Source organism: Orycteropus afer, unplaced genomic scaffold (assembly GCF_000298275.1).
Source record: "Orycteropus afer afer isolate SDZICR_OR568_19922 unplaced genomic scaffold, OryAfe1.0 scaffold00048, whole genome shotgun sequence".
Classification (NCBI taxonomy): Eukaryota; Metazoa; Chordata; class Mammalia; order Tubulidentata; family Orycteropodidae; genus Orycteropus; species Orycteropus afer.
In genome coordinates this window covers 14,726,770-14,740,405 of record NW_006921635.1, presented here as the reverse complement: position 1 = coordinate 14,740,405, position 13,636 = coordinate 14,726,770, and the positions used below count along the sequence as shown (strand labels likewise).

The 13,636-nt window shown below is 42.4% G+C and overlaps 1 protein-coding gene across 1 annotated transcript in view; it reads right to left on the bottom strand.

The window, feature by feature from the left end:
* The window catches only part of RNF10 (ring finger protein 10), a 33,626-nt gene extending 20,270 nt beyond the window's left edge, over positions 1-13,356 (bottom strand). The window contains exons 1-2 of the mRNA XM_042780616.1: positions 13,200-13,356; positions 2,570-2,766 (exon numbers count right to left, since the gene is read on the bottom strand). Coding sequence (XP_042636550.1) covers positions 2,570-2,766; positions 13,200-13,356 — 354 coding nt within the window. The remainder of the gene's footprint in view (positions 1-2,569; positions 2,767-13,199) is intronic.
* Between the last annotated feature and the right edge of the window lie 280 nt (positions 13,357-13,636).

Genomic DNA, 13,636 nt, shown 5'->3' with positions numbered 1-13,636 from the left:
TGTTTGTCCCCACCCCCCCATTCTCTCTGAATCTATACCCACAAGGTTTCTGTCCCTACCACTCCACCAAAACACCTCAAGGCCAAAGACCTACCTCCACATTTTCAACTGCAATGGTCAATTTTCAGTCCTAATCCGAGCCTGTCAGCAGCACTTGACAAAGCTGATCACTCCCTACCCTTGGCTTTCAGGACCACACTCTCTCTGTTCGCTTCCTCCCACACTGACTACTCCTGTGCTGTCTGCTGGCTCTTCATCCTGACTCTGGATTCAGTCCTTGACCCTATTCCCTTTTCGCTGTACTCACTCCTTAGTTCCACAGCTTTAAACACTAACTGCATCTGACAGCTCTCCAGACTGGGTCTGCAACTCATAAGCAATTATCTCTACTTGGATACATAATAGCATCTCCAGGGTAACATCTCCAAAATTAAGTTCTTTATCTCAACCCCCACTCCTTCCTCCCAAAAATCCTGCTAGAGATTCCCTCTTGAAATATTCCCCATTTCAGCAAATGTTTCCTGAATTGGGCTCATGACAAAAACGTTACTTATCCATTTATCTGCTCAGGTATCAAAAAATATCCTATTGGCTTCTCCTTTAAAAAATACCCCAAATCTGACCATGTCTCAGTTTCCACTATTCCCACCCAGTTTCAAAACTTCCATCATTCTCACCGTGAATATTTTAACAGTCTCTTAACTAGTCTCCCTGCTTGCACTCTCCCCTTAGTAGCCAGAAGGGTGCTGTAAAAATCCAAGTCAGATTCCCTATTTCTCTCATAAACCTCTCTAGTGGCTTCCAGTCTCTCTGCTAAGCCAAAGCCATCCAAGGCCCCACATGATCTCAATCTCTTTCCGCTTGCTGGGCCCCGTTTCCTATTTCTCCTCCAGCCATGGGAGCCTACTTGCTTTACCTCAAACATATCAAAAACATCCCATCTTTGACCCCTTGCACTTGCTATTCCTTCTGGTTAAGAGACTCTTCCTAAAATCCCGACAGCGTGTTCCTCACTTCACTGAGATCTCTATTCAAAGTTTACCCTCTCTCTTCACCACTTTCTAAAATTGGGCAGAGCAAAAATCTTCACAACTGGACCAATAAGCAACATCACAATAAATGGAGAAAATACTGACATTGTCAAGGATTTCATTTTACTTGGATTCACAATCAACACCCATGGAAGCAGCAGTCAAGATATCAGGTGTCATACCGCATTGGGACAATCTGCTGCAAAATATTTCTATTAAGTGCTGAAGAGCAGAGAGGTCACTTTTAAGACTAAAGTGTACCTGATGCAAGCCATGGTATTTTCATTCGCCTCATATGCATGTGAAAGCTGGACACTGAACATGGAAGACCAAAGAATTGATGCCTTTGAATTGTGGTGTTGGTGAATACTGAAAATACCACAGACTGCCAAAAGAATCAACAGATCCGTCTTGGAAGAAGTGCAGCCGGAATGCTCCTTAGAAGCAAGGATGGCCAGACTTTGTCTCCTGTACTTTGGTCATGTTGTCAGAAGGGATCAGTCCCTAGAGAAGGACATCATACTTGGCAAAGTAGAGAGTCAGCGAAAAAGGGCAAGCCCCTCAACCAGATGGACTGACACAGGAGCTGCTACTATGGGCTCAGGGATGCCAGCAACTGTGAGAACAGTGCAGGACTGGGCAGTGTTTCATTCTGTTGCACACAGGGTTGCTGTCAGAACCAACTTGGTAGCACCTAACAACAACAAAACTGGACTCCTTGTCACTCTTCCCTTTATCTCTCGATCTGCTTTTCTTTATTCAATAAGCACAATCTGACTTACATAACAGTGTGTCTCCCCGAACTAGAATGTAAGCTCCTTAAGAAACAAAGACAGTATTCTATTCAATGCCGTATCCCAAATTCCCAAGTGATGTTTGGTGTATAGTAGGCAAGGAATAAATTTTAGGGGAATGATGAATTCCATATAAATGTGTGTTATTCTATAATGGCCACAAAGGACAGTACATTCAAACAATAGGATAATTTTATTTAACCAGGCCTTACCAGCAAGTATTTAGATGATTTCCTACATTTTATAACTATAAACAATGCTGCTATGAATATCTTTTCACATCAGTCTTCAGGAACTTAAACAGATGCACATTTAAGAAACTCCTAGGACTAAAACAGCTGGGACTAAAGAACAGCCGGGACTCTGAGCAGTTCACGTTTTGTTAGAAACTATGGAGCAAATATCATTCATTTTTTGTCATTTTATTATCTAAATATTTCAAAAGGCACTTGTAATTGAAGAGTGACAATAAAAGGACTACAAAGTAAGGTTCCCCAAATTTGTAGTAATCTCTCACAATCCATGATTATATGCTGTCGTCTTCTTTTAAGAAAATTTTTACAACCTGCCAGGGAAAAAACAAAGAAAGGCCAAGTTCTAAAACTAGTTACTCCTCAACTATTAAAGAAGGCTTTGGTTCACTATTCTTCCACCTCTTGCTCCCTTCCCAAGTACTGGTAAGCTGGGGAGGATCAGATCTCATTCTTTGGTTCTAGAAAGAATTTTCTCAAATGCCATACATACCTCATCTCGTCTTCCACCATTAAAAGAAGAGCTAAAGAGTTTGCTGCTGCCGCCACCCCTTTGAGGAGGCATCTTATTAAAAGTTTTGCTTTTCTGTGAATTGGAGCGACGGGACTGGTTGCTAAAATTTTCATTTTTGGGGTAGGAAGTTTCACGTTTACGATTGTAACGCTTGGATCCATTTGAGTTCTTTCCATCTGAAAGCAAGAAACAAAACAAGAATTAAGAAATGATCCACATACTTGGCCAATTTTTCTCCACCTCCCAGCAAAATCATGTTTAAACAGGGGTGGACAGGCCCTTTCACTTCATCTAAGAAATCTGCCATAACATTAATGTTTTGGGCAAGATATCACATAATCAGGGTTTTTTGTTGTTTTAAATGACGAAGCCTAAGGGGTCCACCACTCTGCACAAATACAGTATATAATGTCCAACCAATAGATATCTCTTTTTCACAGAGCTTAACCACTGCTCTTGTAAAAGTCCATTCAGACAAAGTGACAAGAAAGAGAACACCCATTCTACACTGGGGAAAAAATATTTTATCAAGAAGCAGGACAGAAACCACTATTCCTCTTTAAATTACTACACCATAGCCAGATTCTATACTGCAAGGGCTTGTACCTTACCAGATACAGTCAAGAGGCATAAGAGAAAAACAGTATTTATGTATGTTATAGAGGCCAGAGAAGCTATTAAATTGAGAAAAGAAGTTGAGCATTATAAGCACATTAGATTGGCATGTGTTGTTATATCCTATATCCTTTTTTTAAAATGTTTATTGCTTTTTTCCCTCTGATTATAACATAGGCTCAATTTTTAAATTTGGAAGAATAAATTTAAAGTTGCTAGTACTCACAGTGGGAGCTCTGGTAGCATAGTGCCTAAGGCATTTGACTGCTAACCAGAAGGCTGGCGGTTCAAACCCACCAGCCACTCCTCGGAAGGAAGGTTGGGCAATCTACTTCCATAGTGATACCACCTGGGAAACCCAAGGAGGGGTCACTATGAGTCTCGACAGCACATAACAACAAAAGTACTCACAGAATACCAACAGTACTCATAGAATACCAACCAGTTAAAGTGTTTAACTTCTTTTTAATCTCCATTTTATAAACTTACCACACATTTTATACATAATTAAAAGCACACAAGAGATGCTGCCATCTACTTATTACTCCACGAGCATTTTCACACATCCTAAGTCTTCGGAACATTAAAGGCTACACTGTTATTCCACCACATGCTTGTTGTTGTTGTTATGTGCCGTCGAGTCAGACTCGACTCATAGCATCCACTCCTTGGGTTTCCAAGGTAGTATCACTACGGAAGTAGATTGCCCCATCTTCCTTCCAAGGAGTGGCTGGTGGGTTTTGAACCACCAGCCTTCTGGTTAGCAGTCAAGTGCCTTAAGCACTACGCTACCAGAGCTCCTAAGTACCACATGCTTACACCATAATATATAACCAGTTCCCCATTACTGCATATTTAGATGGCTTCTAGTTTTCTGCTAGTTCAATATACAGTATTTGGGGGCCTGTATGTATGTTGGGAGGAGCTCTGGTAGCATAGTGGCTAAAGCACTTGACTGCTAACCAGAAGGCTGGCGGTTCAAACCCACCAGCCACTCCTCGGAAAGAAGGTTGGGCAATCCTACTTCCGTAGTGATACTGCCTCAGAAACCCAAGGAGGGGTCACTATGAGTCGGGGCCAACTCGACGGCACATTAACAACAACAACAACAACATGTATGTTGGGAGCTCTGGTAGTGTAGTACTGAAGGCATTTGACTGCTAACCAGAAGTTTGGCAGTTCAAACCCACCAGCCACTCTTCGGAAGGAAGGTTGGGCAATCTACTTCCATAATGATACCACCTCGGAAATCCAAGGAAAGGTCACTATGAGTCGGATCCGACTCCACGGCAGTTGAGTTTGGTTTTTGGTTTTGGTATGTATGATTGGAGCTCTGGTGGCGCAGTGGTTAATGCATTTGGCTGCTAACCAAAAGGTCGCCAGTTCAAAAACCCAGACCTCCCGCAGGAGAAAGATGAGGCAATCTGCTTCCGTACAGATTTACATCCTTGGATATCCTTTATCAGGCAGTTCTACTCTGTCCCACAAAGTCACTATGAGTTGGAATCAACTAGATGGTAGTGGGTTTGGTTTTGGGTTTGGTATGTACAATTATTTTGTTATGTTCTATTCTCCAAGTTGAATTAGCAAATAAAGTATGGTCATTAAAGTCTTTTACATGCTACCAAGTTATGTTCTAGAGCTGCCCTACCAATTTGTTTATATTTGAAAAGACAAAATGTCCAGTTCACCCTCTTGATAACATTGAGTTAAACAGGTCAAAATAGTTTGTTTTAAAATTGAATTTCTGATAACTAGCAATACTCTTTCAATCTGTTAACCACGTGCATTTTGTGTGAAGTACCTGTTTGTGCTCTTTGCCCAATTTTTTCTACTGAGGAGGTGAATTATGTGGATTTTTGTCCCAACTGAACTCTGACCAGATGTATTTAACATCCACCAAGTTATACCAGCACAAAATAGTAAAGTTGACAGTTACTTAAAATCATACACAACTAAGTAACTAATCAAGCCCACTGCCATCAAGTCGATTCTGAATCATAGCAACCTCTGTCAGGTTTCCAAGGCTGTAAATCTTTATAGAAGCAGACTGCCTCATCTTCCTCCCATGAAGCAGCTGGTGAGTTGGAACTGCCTACCTTTTGGTTAGCAGCTCAATGCCTTAACCACAGTGCCACCAGAGCTCCTTCTAAATAACTAATGAATGAACGAACGAACTATGGAATCACATCCGACTCACAGCAACCCCTCCCTTGGGTTCTATGGAAGTAGATTGCCCAACCTTCCTTCCGAGGAGTGACTGGTGGGTTTGAACCGCCAGCCTTCTGGTTAGCAGTCAAATGCTTTAGGCACTATGCCGCCAGAGCTCCCCTAAATAACTAAAGAGGTCCTCAAATCAGCCTTTAGTGAAAAAATACTTTCTTACCCCTTCACTCACTCCATGTTGTTCAACCACAATATGGAAATCTGACCAAATTTGCATACTAACTTAATGGCTTTAAAAGCAAAAACATGGGGAGAAGGGAAATTGGGAGATTTGTAACAAAGAAATCCATTAAGCTTACCCTCAAACTTTAATGGCATGGTGGTGGTGGCTTACAAAGTCAAGGGGATCACAGCATGAACTTCAAAAACTAAGTTTTTCCCCCCAACACAACTTAATCCTGTTTATGTTAAGTATATACAAATACTAATAGACACATGTCTGGAGAGAATACGAACTGTTAATGACAATTACCTTTGAGAAATGGAGCTGCTCACTTCCACCCTGTTACAGCATTCCTCCATCCTGCCAGTTCACTGGTATCACCCAGATGAACTCTTAAGGGATTCCTATGCTCAGGCCTCATCCCTAAGATTCTGACTAAAATATATAGAATCATTGCTCTGTACATGTATTATTTGAGTAATTTTTAAAACTGTAAGTATTTAAAATAAACTTTTTTCCTTTTTAATTTACTTTATTGTGGTGAAAACGTACACAGGAAGTCATCAAGCAACATAAATACTTCCCCATTTACAGCTCTCAGGGACACTGATGACATTTTTCATGTTATGCCACCATTACTGCTATCCTTTTCTAAAACATCCCACCACCATCAGCATAAACTAAAAGCCTCACAAACAAAAGCTTCCCCTTTATCCCTCCCTCCTACCACTGGTAACCACTAACAATCTTTGGTTAAAAGAAACTTTCTTGACAAGTAAGATGACCTGCTTGCTTTACAGCAGACTAAATCCAAGGTGCAACAAAGTTTACAAAACAGGAAATGAGAGCTTAAAAAACAGAGTCCACATTTTAAAAGCAACATTTCACACTCATAGTCTGTCAACCTCACAGGATGAATGAGAGGGATGCCACCCTCTCCAAACTCAACCAAGTTATGAGCTGGGAGTCCAACTAATAGGTGAGATGGAGGCAGTATAAACAAACAGATGTTCACAGAAGTTCAGCCAGGCTAGGTTCACTGCCACCAATTTGGAACAGTCATTGGGGTTTAATCTGAACTCAGAAACTACACTTCTGTGTACTATTCAGCAACAGGTAGTGTCAAACATGGTGTCAGCATCAGCGCTAACAATTACAAAGTGAAGTTTTAGTTCTCATACACATTTTGCCTAGTTCCCAACCCATGGAATTTGTGTATAATTAAGATTTCAACATGTAGAAATTATTAAGATGCCATGTTCTGTTACATGTATTTTCACAATAACATCAGCCACATCTTCCTGCTTTGCTTTTATTAACCCTATTCATATGCCTTGGTGAGAATAAATGAAGTCTTTGGAAAAGGATGGTCATGAATAAGGAACACATACTCACAAAACCTCACTTCCCAAGACCGTTTTAGATAATCCTAAAATGGACCCAGACTGTTGCTTTCATACAGAGGACACAAACATGACTAAGCAAGAATGGCACCCCCGATGGTTTTCATGGATTTAGGTAATACCAGATTCTACAGTGCAAGGGCTTAAGAAAGTAAGCTAGCACTCAGCCAGAGGGCTGTTTTCATGTCTTCCACTCATTACCACACTGGAAAGGAAACATTTCAACATACTTACAGAATTGCTCTCTGATGAACAATGAACTGCTCATTTCTAAAACAGATTACAACAACTAACCACAATATGGATTCATGATTTTAGTTGCCAAAATCAACTACTCCATCTTGTCTTCTCCTTACTTTAGGGTGTAAAGTCATACACAAACAGTGAGCGACTGGCCCTTATCTCTAGACGCAGGCAACTGGCAGCTCAAAATTGAAGGTACAGTAAGGCCTGGGACCCAGAGATAAAACCCAGAATACTATTTTTGACATATTTTGTAGACATCTTGCTAAGATATACATGGAAATAACGTAAGGGTAGAATCTGTCCTCCTTTCTTTGATAGGAGACCACAATACGATCAGTGAGATGACTCGCTTTAGAGTTTGGCAGACGACAAAAAAGTCAAGTTCCTAGGAGACACAAATTGCTCAAAGTTTTAATTCCAGAGTAATGGTTCTTAAGCCTGGCTGCACACCAGAATCACATGCAGAGACTTTTAGGGCTATGAGTGCCCAGGGCCCAAGAGCCCAAGCCAGAATTAGAGAATCAGAAAGAACCGGTAGGGAAGGGACCACACATCCCTATTTTTAAAAAAGATCCTCACGAGACTCTGGTGCACAGCCAGGCCTGAGAGCTACTGCCAAGAACTACTGTCAAGACACATTCCCTGATGGACAAGATCATTAGTTAAGTGGCTCAAATCCAGAACTCAAGAGCCCAGAGTCAACAAATAGCAGACTTAAAAAACATGATCCAGCATCTCAGTTGTTCCATGCTACCCTAATGGAAAGGGCTCTACCAAGTAACAGAAGATAATATAATACCTCAGTCTCTTCCCTCCTATTACCAAGGTTGCTGCTGTTGTTATGTGCCGTCGAGTCAGCCCCGACTCATAGCGACCCCTCCTTGGGTTTCCAAGGCAGTATCACTACGGAAGTAGGATTGCCCAACCTTCCTTCCGAGGAGTGGCTGGTGGGTTTGAACCGCCAGCTGTCTGGTTAGCAGGCAAATGTCTTAGCCACTATGCTACCAGAGCTCCTATTACCAAGGTAGGGACCACCAATTTTTCACAGTTAAATCATTTGGCATCACCAACATTTCTAGCTCTAGTTCTGACAGGTGGCACAGCCTAGAGATCAGAATACAGCCAGGAAGTTTCTGCTGCTGATTCATGCTGTAATCACAAGCAAGTTGCTTACCAATTGTCCAAAGTGGTTGACAGCACCTCCCCAAGGGCAACATATGACCTTAGTAGACACTCAACTAACAAACTGAATTCAGATGAAATGAGGTAATTTTGAACGAAAGGGAGAGAGAGGTGGTATCAGGAAAGATGCATCTGGCAACCTGCTTGCTAAGTGACTTTTTACAAAGTGTTATTTGTTAGTATCACCCAGGATTTAGTATGAATTTACTCAGACAAACCACTCTAACCCCTCTAAGCCTGGGTTTTCTTATCTGAAGGGAAGGCTAAAATTCTACCCTCTCTCTCCACAGGGTCATGAGGACTAAGAGAAAGCTTCTGTAAAATGCCTACCACAGCTTTTGTTTGCGAGGCATTGAGTTTATGCTAATGGTGATGGAATATCTGGGAAAAGGTTAGCAATGATGGTGGAACTACATGAAAAATGTCATCAATGTCCCTGAGCTGTAAATTGGAAGTTATGTTGGTCAATGTCTTGATGTGTATGTTTTCACCACAATAAAAGTTAAAAAAGAAAGCCTACCACATCACAGCACATAGTTGCTATTACTAATAAATCCAAATTGTTCTGTCAAGAGCACCACTGGACTTTCAACAAAGTCATATAAATCAAAGACTCTAGCCAACAGGCCCTGACAATCTTATAACCACTCTAAGTGGTCTTCATTGAAGACAAGTCATCTCCATTTTCAAAGCCATTAAAAAAACCTCCAACTCCATAGAGACTGGTGAAATCACTGTAACTATGGTCCCTAGCCCTCCTTCAGGCCTGGAATTAAACTCACTCCCACAGCTTCCAGCCAAACAGCATATAAGGTGAACATTTATATCAGGTGGGTACACTCCTTAGAACAAGCAGACACAGCAGATCAGAAGGGTAGTGTTTGCACGGGGAGATAGCTCAAAGGGCAGGAATGCACTGGAAAGAAGGACACAGGGAAAAGGTAACCACAGGGAAGAAGTGGGAAGAGAGCTATTACATTATGGGAATTGCAGTCAGTCATGAAACAGAATGTGTATGAACTGCTGTATGGAAAATGAATTTGCTCTGTAAGCTTTCACCCAAGTCACAACAATAATAAAATAATAAAAAAAAACTCCAGGTCCATTTACAGCTCAGAGGCATTTTTCAAGACAGATTACCAGTAAGTAACCTGGCTTCTGGTACCGGAATAACCAGAAGAGTGTTAGGACAGTGCTTCCTACCACCAACCTCAAAATAACTGCTTCATAATACCTGACCTTCCTGTAACCTCCATGGTAGTGCCATCCCCCGCCCAGAGGGATGGGGCAAGAGCCTGGTTCTAAGCCAGGTTCCACTGTTTGCCCATGAACTGGCTACCCTCTAACCCATCTCTCTCTTCTGGGCTATCTTCATGGCATATTCACTGTTGAAAGTTCTTAGAAGTGCATCTTAACCCGACTGGAATGCTGCTGTAGGAATATACCCAAGAACAGGAATGTATGCCAATGTTTGAGGCAATCAGCCAAGGTATGCCAGAAAGATCAAGAAAATCCTAGAGCCAAGTTTACCTACTTCCTGAGTACAAATGAAGGACAAACTTAAACCAGGCACAGGAACAAAGACGCAAGTATATTAATCATGTAGCTTGGAACCCAATGGCCACTTATAACACAGCCAGCTTAGAGAAGAGAGACCAAAGGTTTTGTCTTTTTTTTTCTTCCCTCAGTGAGGTGGGAAAGGAAGAAAGGAAAAGCTACTGTTTGTATCATTCACACAAATACTTAGTAACTAAAATACTCTTGCTCTCCTAGACAAAACAAAGACAAGTTACAAGTTTTCACTTTACCCTGAGCATCTCAAGATTTACAGCAGAATCAGATACATCAAGTGGTAAGCCAAATTTTGAAATACTGAAGAACCCTTTTTATGGAATTATTCTGAACCTGAGTCTTAGCCTTTGTGAGAGAGCCGTGTAGAAGCCACCATACAAAGATCCTGAATGATCTGTTGGAGCAGCACTGGTCTTAGTTGTCACGTTTTTAAAAACACGTCTGTACCCCTCAGTTCAACCTCAAAAATTAACCAATGTGCAGTGTTTCTTACCTATTTTATAATCCCTAATATTCTGCCTTTTAATTTGTTCCTAAATGCCAGCAGTAGATTATGACTGGTGACAAACTATGCATTTAGCTTCGAGCTCACGCTTCCTTTTTATGATACATATACACCTTCAGAGTAATCATCAAAAAAGGTAGCCTGGCAAGGCAAATATGGGCAAACACATTAAACAAAAACAACTGTTCCAGAGGGTACACTGGTCTAGGTCATAAAACCCAGCCAAGTTCCTGTTCATAAAGCAACTCAAAACATATTTATAATTCTAGGTCCTTTTCATGAGTTTTCATTTCCTGAGAAGCTTTCAATTAAGAGAAAAAGTGTTTTAAGTTCAGGTTATAGTAACTGTTAAAAAAAAAGAAAAAAAAAATTCACTTTAGTTAGAATGAACACACAAATTAATACTTATTCTATACAACTCTGTTTGAAAGGTGACCACTGACAAATATTTGCTTTGGTCAAACTACAACAGATCTCTACATCATCCTCTTGGGCAGAGTTCATTCCACCTTAATCAACACACTGAAAGTCAGGGACCTATGGGTGAAATCCCTTAAGTATCTCAGTTTTTGTGTTTGTTTTGTTTGGGTCATCATAGTTTTCACTTACTGTCTCACTAAGAGATAAACGTAAGCTATCTATTGCAGCTGATTCACTAATATACACTAGTGGCTTAAACAAAACCACAACCACTGCCATCAAATCGATTCCGACTCATAGCGACCCCCTTTGGGTTTTTGAGGCAGTAAATCTTTATGGAAGTAGATTGCCCGGTCTTCCCTCCATGGAGTGGCTGCGGGGTTTAAACTGCCTACCTTCTGGTTAGCAGTCAAATGCCTTAGGTGCTACACCACCAGAGCTCCCCAAAAAAGTCATTGAGAATTCCTATGGCTGGAGACCAAAATTCTTAACTTTACATCTGGGAAGTGTATAATAGCGATGTTATTTATCAACTACACCAGGAAATATTCACATCACTCTAATCCAGTTCCAACACTGGCCAAGAGGACTGGCTACCTCTAGAGGGATCCATGATAAAGCTACATTATGTGCAAAAGCCCAGAATTAATCTATATACTACTATGTGATGTGCCCTGAGAGTCCACACTAATCCCTATGAAGACAGTCAAAGCACCTAATTTACTATTGACACAACTGGTCTCCATCTAAGTTCCACAACAATGTCTAGAAGTCTGTGGCATATTAGGTAAACAAGTTTGCTGGACCCAGTAGATGAACTCTGAACTCAAGTCAGCCCTACAATTTTTAAACTTACAATTGTTTAAATAATTGAGCTTCTGTATACGGTGACTCTCAATGTTGAAGGCACACACACCCATCCCCATTAAAAAAACATCTTCCTATTACCATTAACGTAACTGCAGTATGCAAAGTAGCAGAGATTAGTGCATGGGCTTTGAAGATAGACAATATTTGACTCCAGACTGCCAAGTGGTTACCTCATGGCCTCTGAGATTATTCCTTCATCTTTAAACGGGAGTAATTTCACTTTGCTGGACTAGGGTAGTGACAATAAAGGTAACTCACAGAAGTAAAAGCCTGGCGCATGGAAAGCCCTCAATGAACAACAGCTACTATCATCACTAAAGGAGCTCTGGTGGCACTGTGGTTAAAGCATCTGGCTGCTAACCAGAAGATCAGCGGTTTAAACCCACCAGCTGCTCCACGGAAGGAAGATGGGGCAATCTACTTCCGAGATTTACAGCCTCAGAAACCCACTGGGGGTCACTATGAGCCGGAATCAACTCAATGGCACTGAGTTTAGTTTTTTGCATCATAATTGAAGGAGCTCTGGTGGTGCTGTGGTAAGGCAACCAGCTGCCAACCAAAAGGTAGATGGAATTAACTTGATGGCAGTGGGTTTTGTTTTGTTTTGTTTTGTTTTAAATCGTCATTATGGTCCTAATTTAACAATGAGAGGCATGACTACAAAAATGACAAAACTTTCCCTGTTAAAGGACGGTATTAAAGCCTAACACAAAGAAACTGGTATAATATGTATTTGGTGCATAGTATGTGTCTGGTACTGTTTGGAGCCTTTAGTTGTTTTATTTTTCCAGTTAATTCATCTAATTCTCATTATTAGCTCCACCTCTACAGGTAAGTTAACTCAGAGACTCACTCAACGTCTAGCAAATTGTGGAGGAAAATTCAGAGTCTTGCTCTTAATCACCAGGCCAGACTGAACAAAGGCACCTAGGGATTTGCTGCAGGACAGAGGGACGGATCTGGGGCCAGGTTATTAAATACCAGCTTTGAGTTTGACAGGCCTTGGGCCCCACCCTCCCCTGTTTAAACTTGAACACTATCCAGTGCTAATCCAACACGAAAGGGCAGAATACAAAGTGGTTATAGGAGCATGCACTGATGAGTTAGACAAACCGGATCTCCTGCTGTTAGGCACATACTGTTGGGTCGCCTGACCCTTTCTGAACCTCAGTTTCTCGTCTGCAAAATGGGGGGATAAGAATAGCAACTATTTCACCGGGCTGTTTTGAGTATTAACGCGGTGATTCACGTCAAGTTCGCAATATAGCACCCATTAAGTGTCTACTGCGAATACTGGGAACCACGGAGGCGGCGAGAAGTAGAAACTACACTAGGAAGTGGAGTGAGGCCCCCGCCCCAGCTAATGGGCAGTCGCCCCTCGTCCGCTGCCCTGCGGACCGCCCTTACCGCTCTTGGGTTTAGACTCGCCGGCCGAGCCCGCCGAGGCGGAGCGTGGCGGCTGTTGCCCTTTGCTGCTGCCCGAAGAGGCGGAGGAGCTGCTGGAGCCGCTGTTCTTGTCCATGTCGGAGGCGGTGGCGGCGGCGCTGGGGGAGCTCTGCGGCATCAACGGGGGCCTCGGCGGCGGCGGCGGTCGGAGCGGAGCGGGCGCGGCGGGGACCCAGGCTCATGGCGTTCAGGGCCGGCGGGGGTCGGCGGCGACAGCGGTTCTCGGCCTTCATGGCGACATTTTTTCCCTGTTTCCTTCCTTGGCTTCTCAAACGGGGAAGAGAAGCAGCAGGCGGGGCTGTGGGGCCCGGCGGCGGTGACGGAGAAGGAGGAGAAGGCCGGGGCTCGGAGGTCCGGGCCGGGCCTGGCGGGGCGAAGGCTGCCAGGGAAGGGGAGGC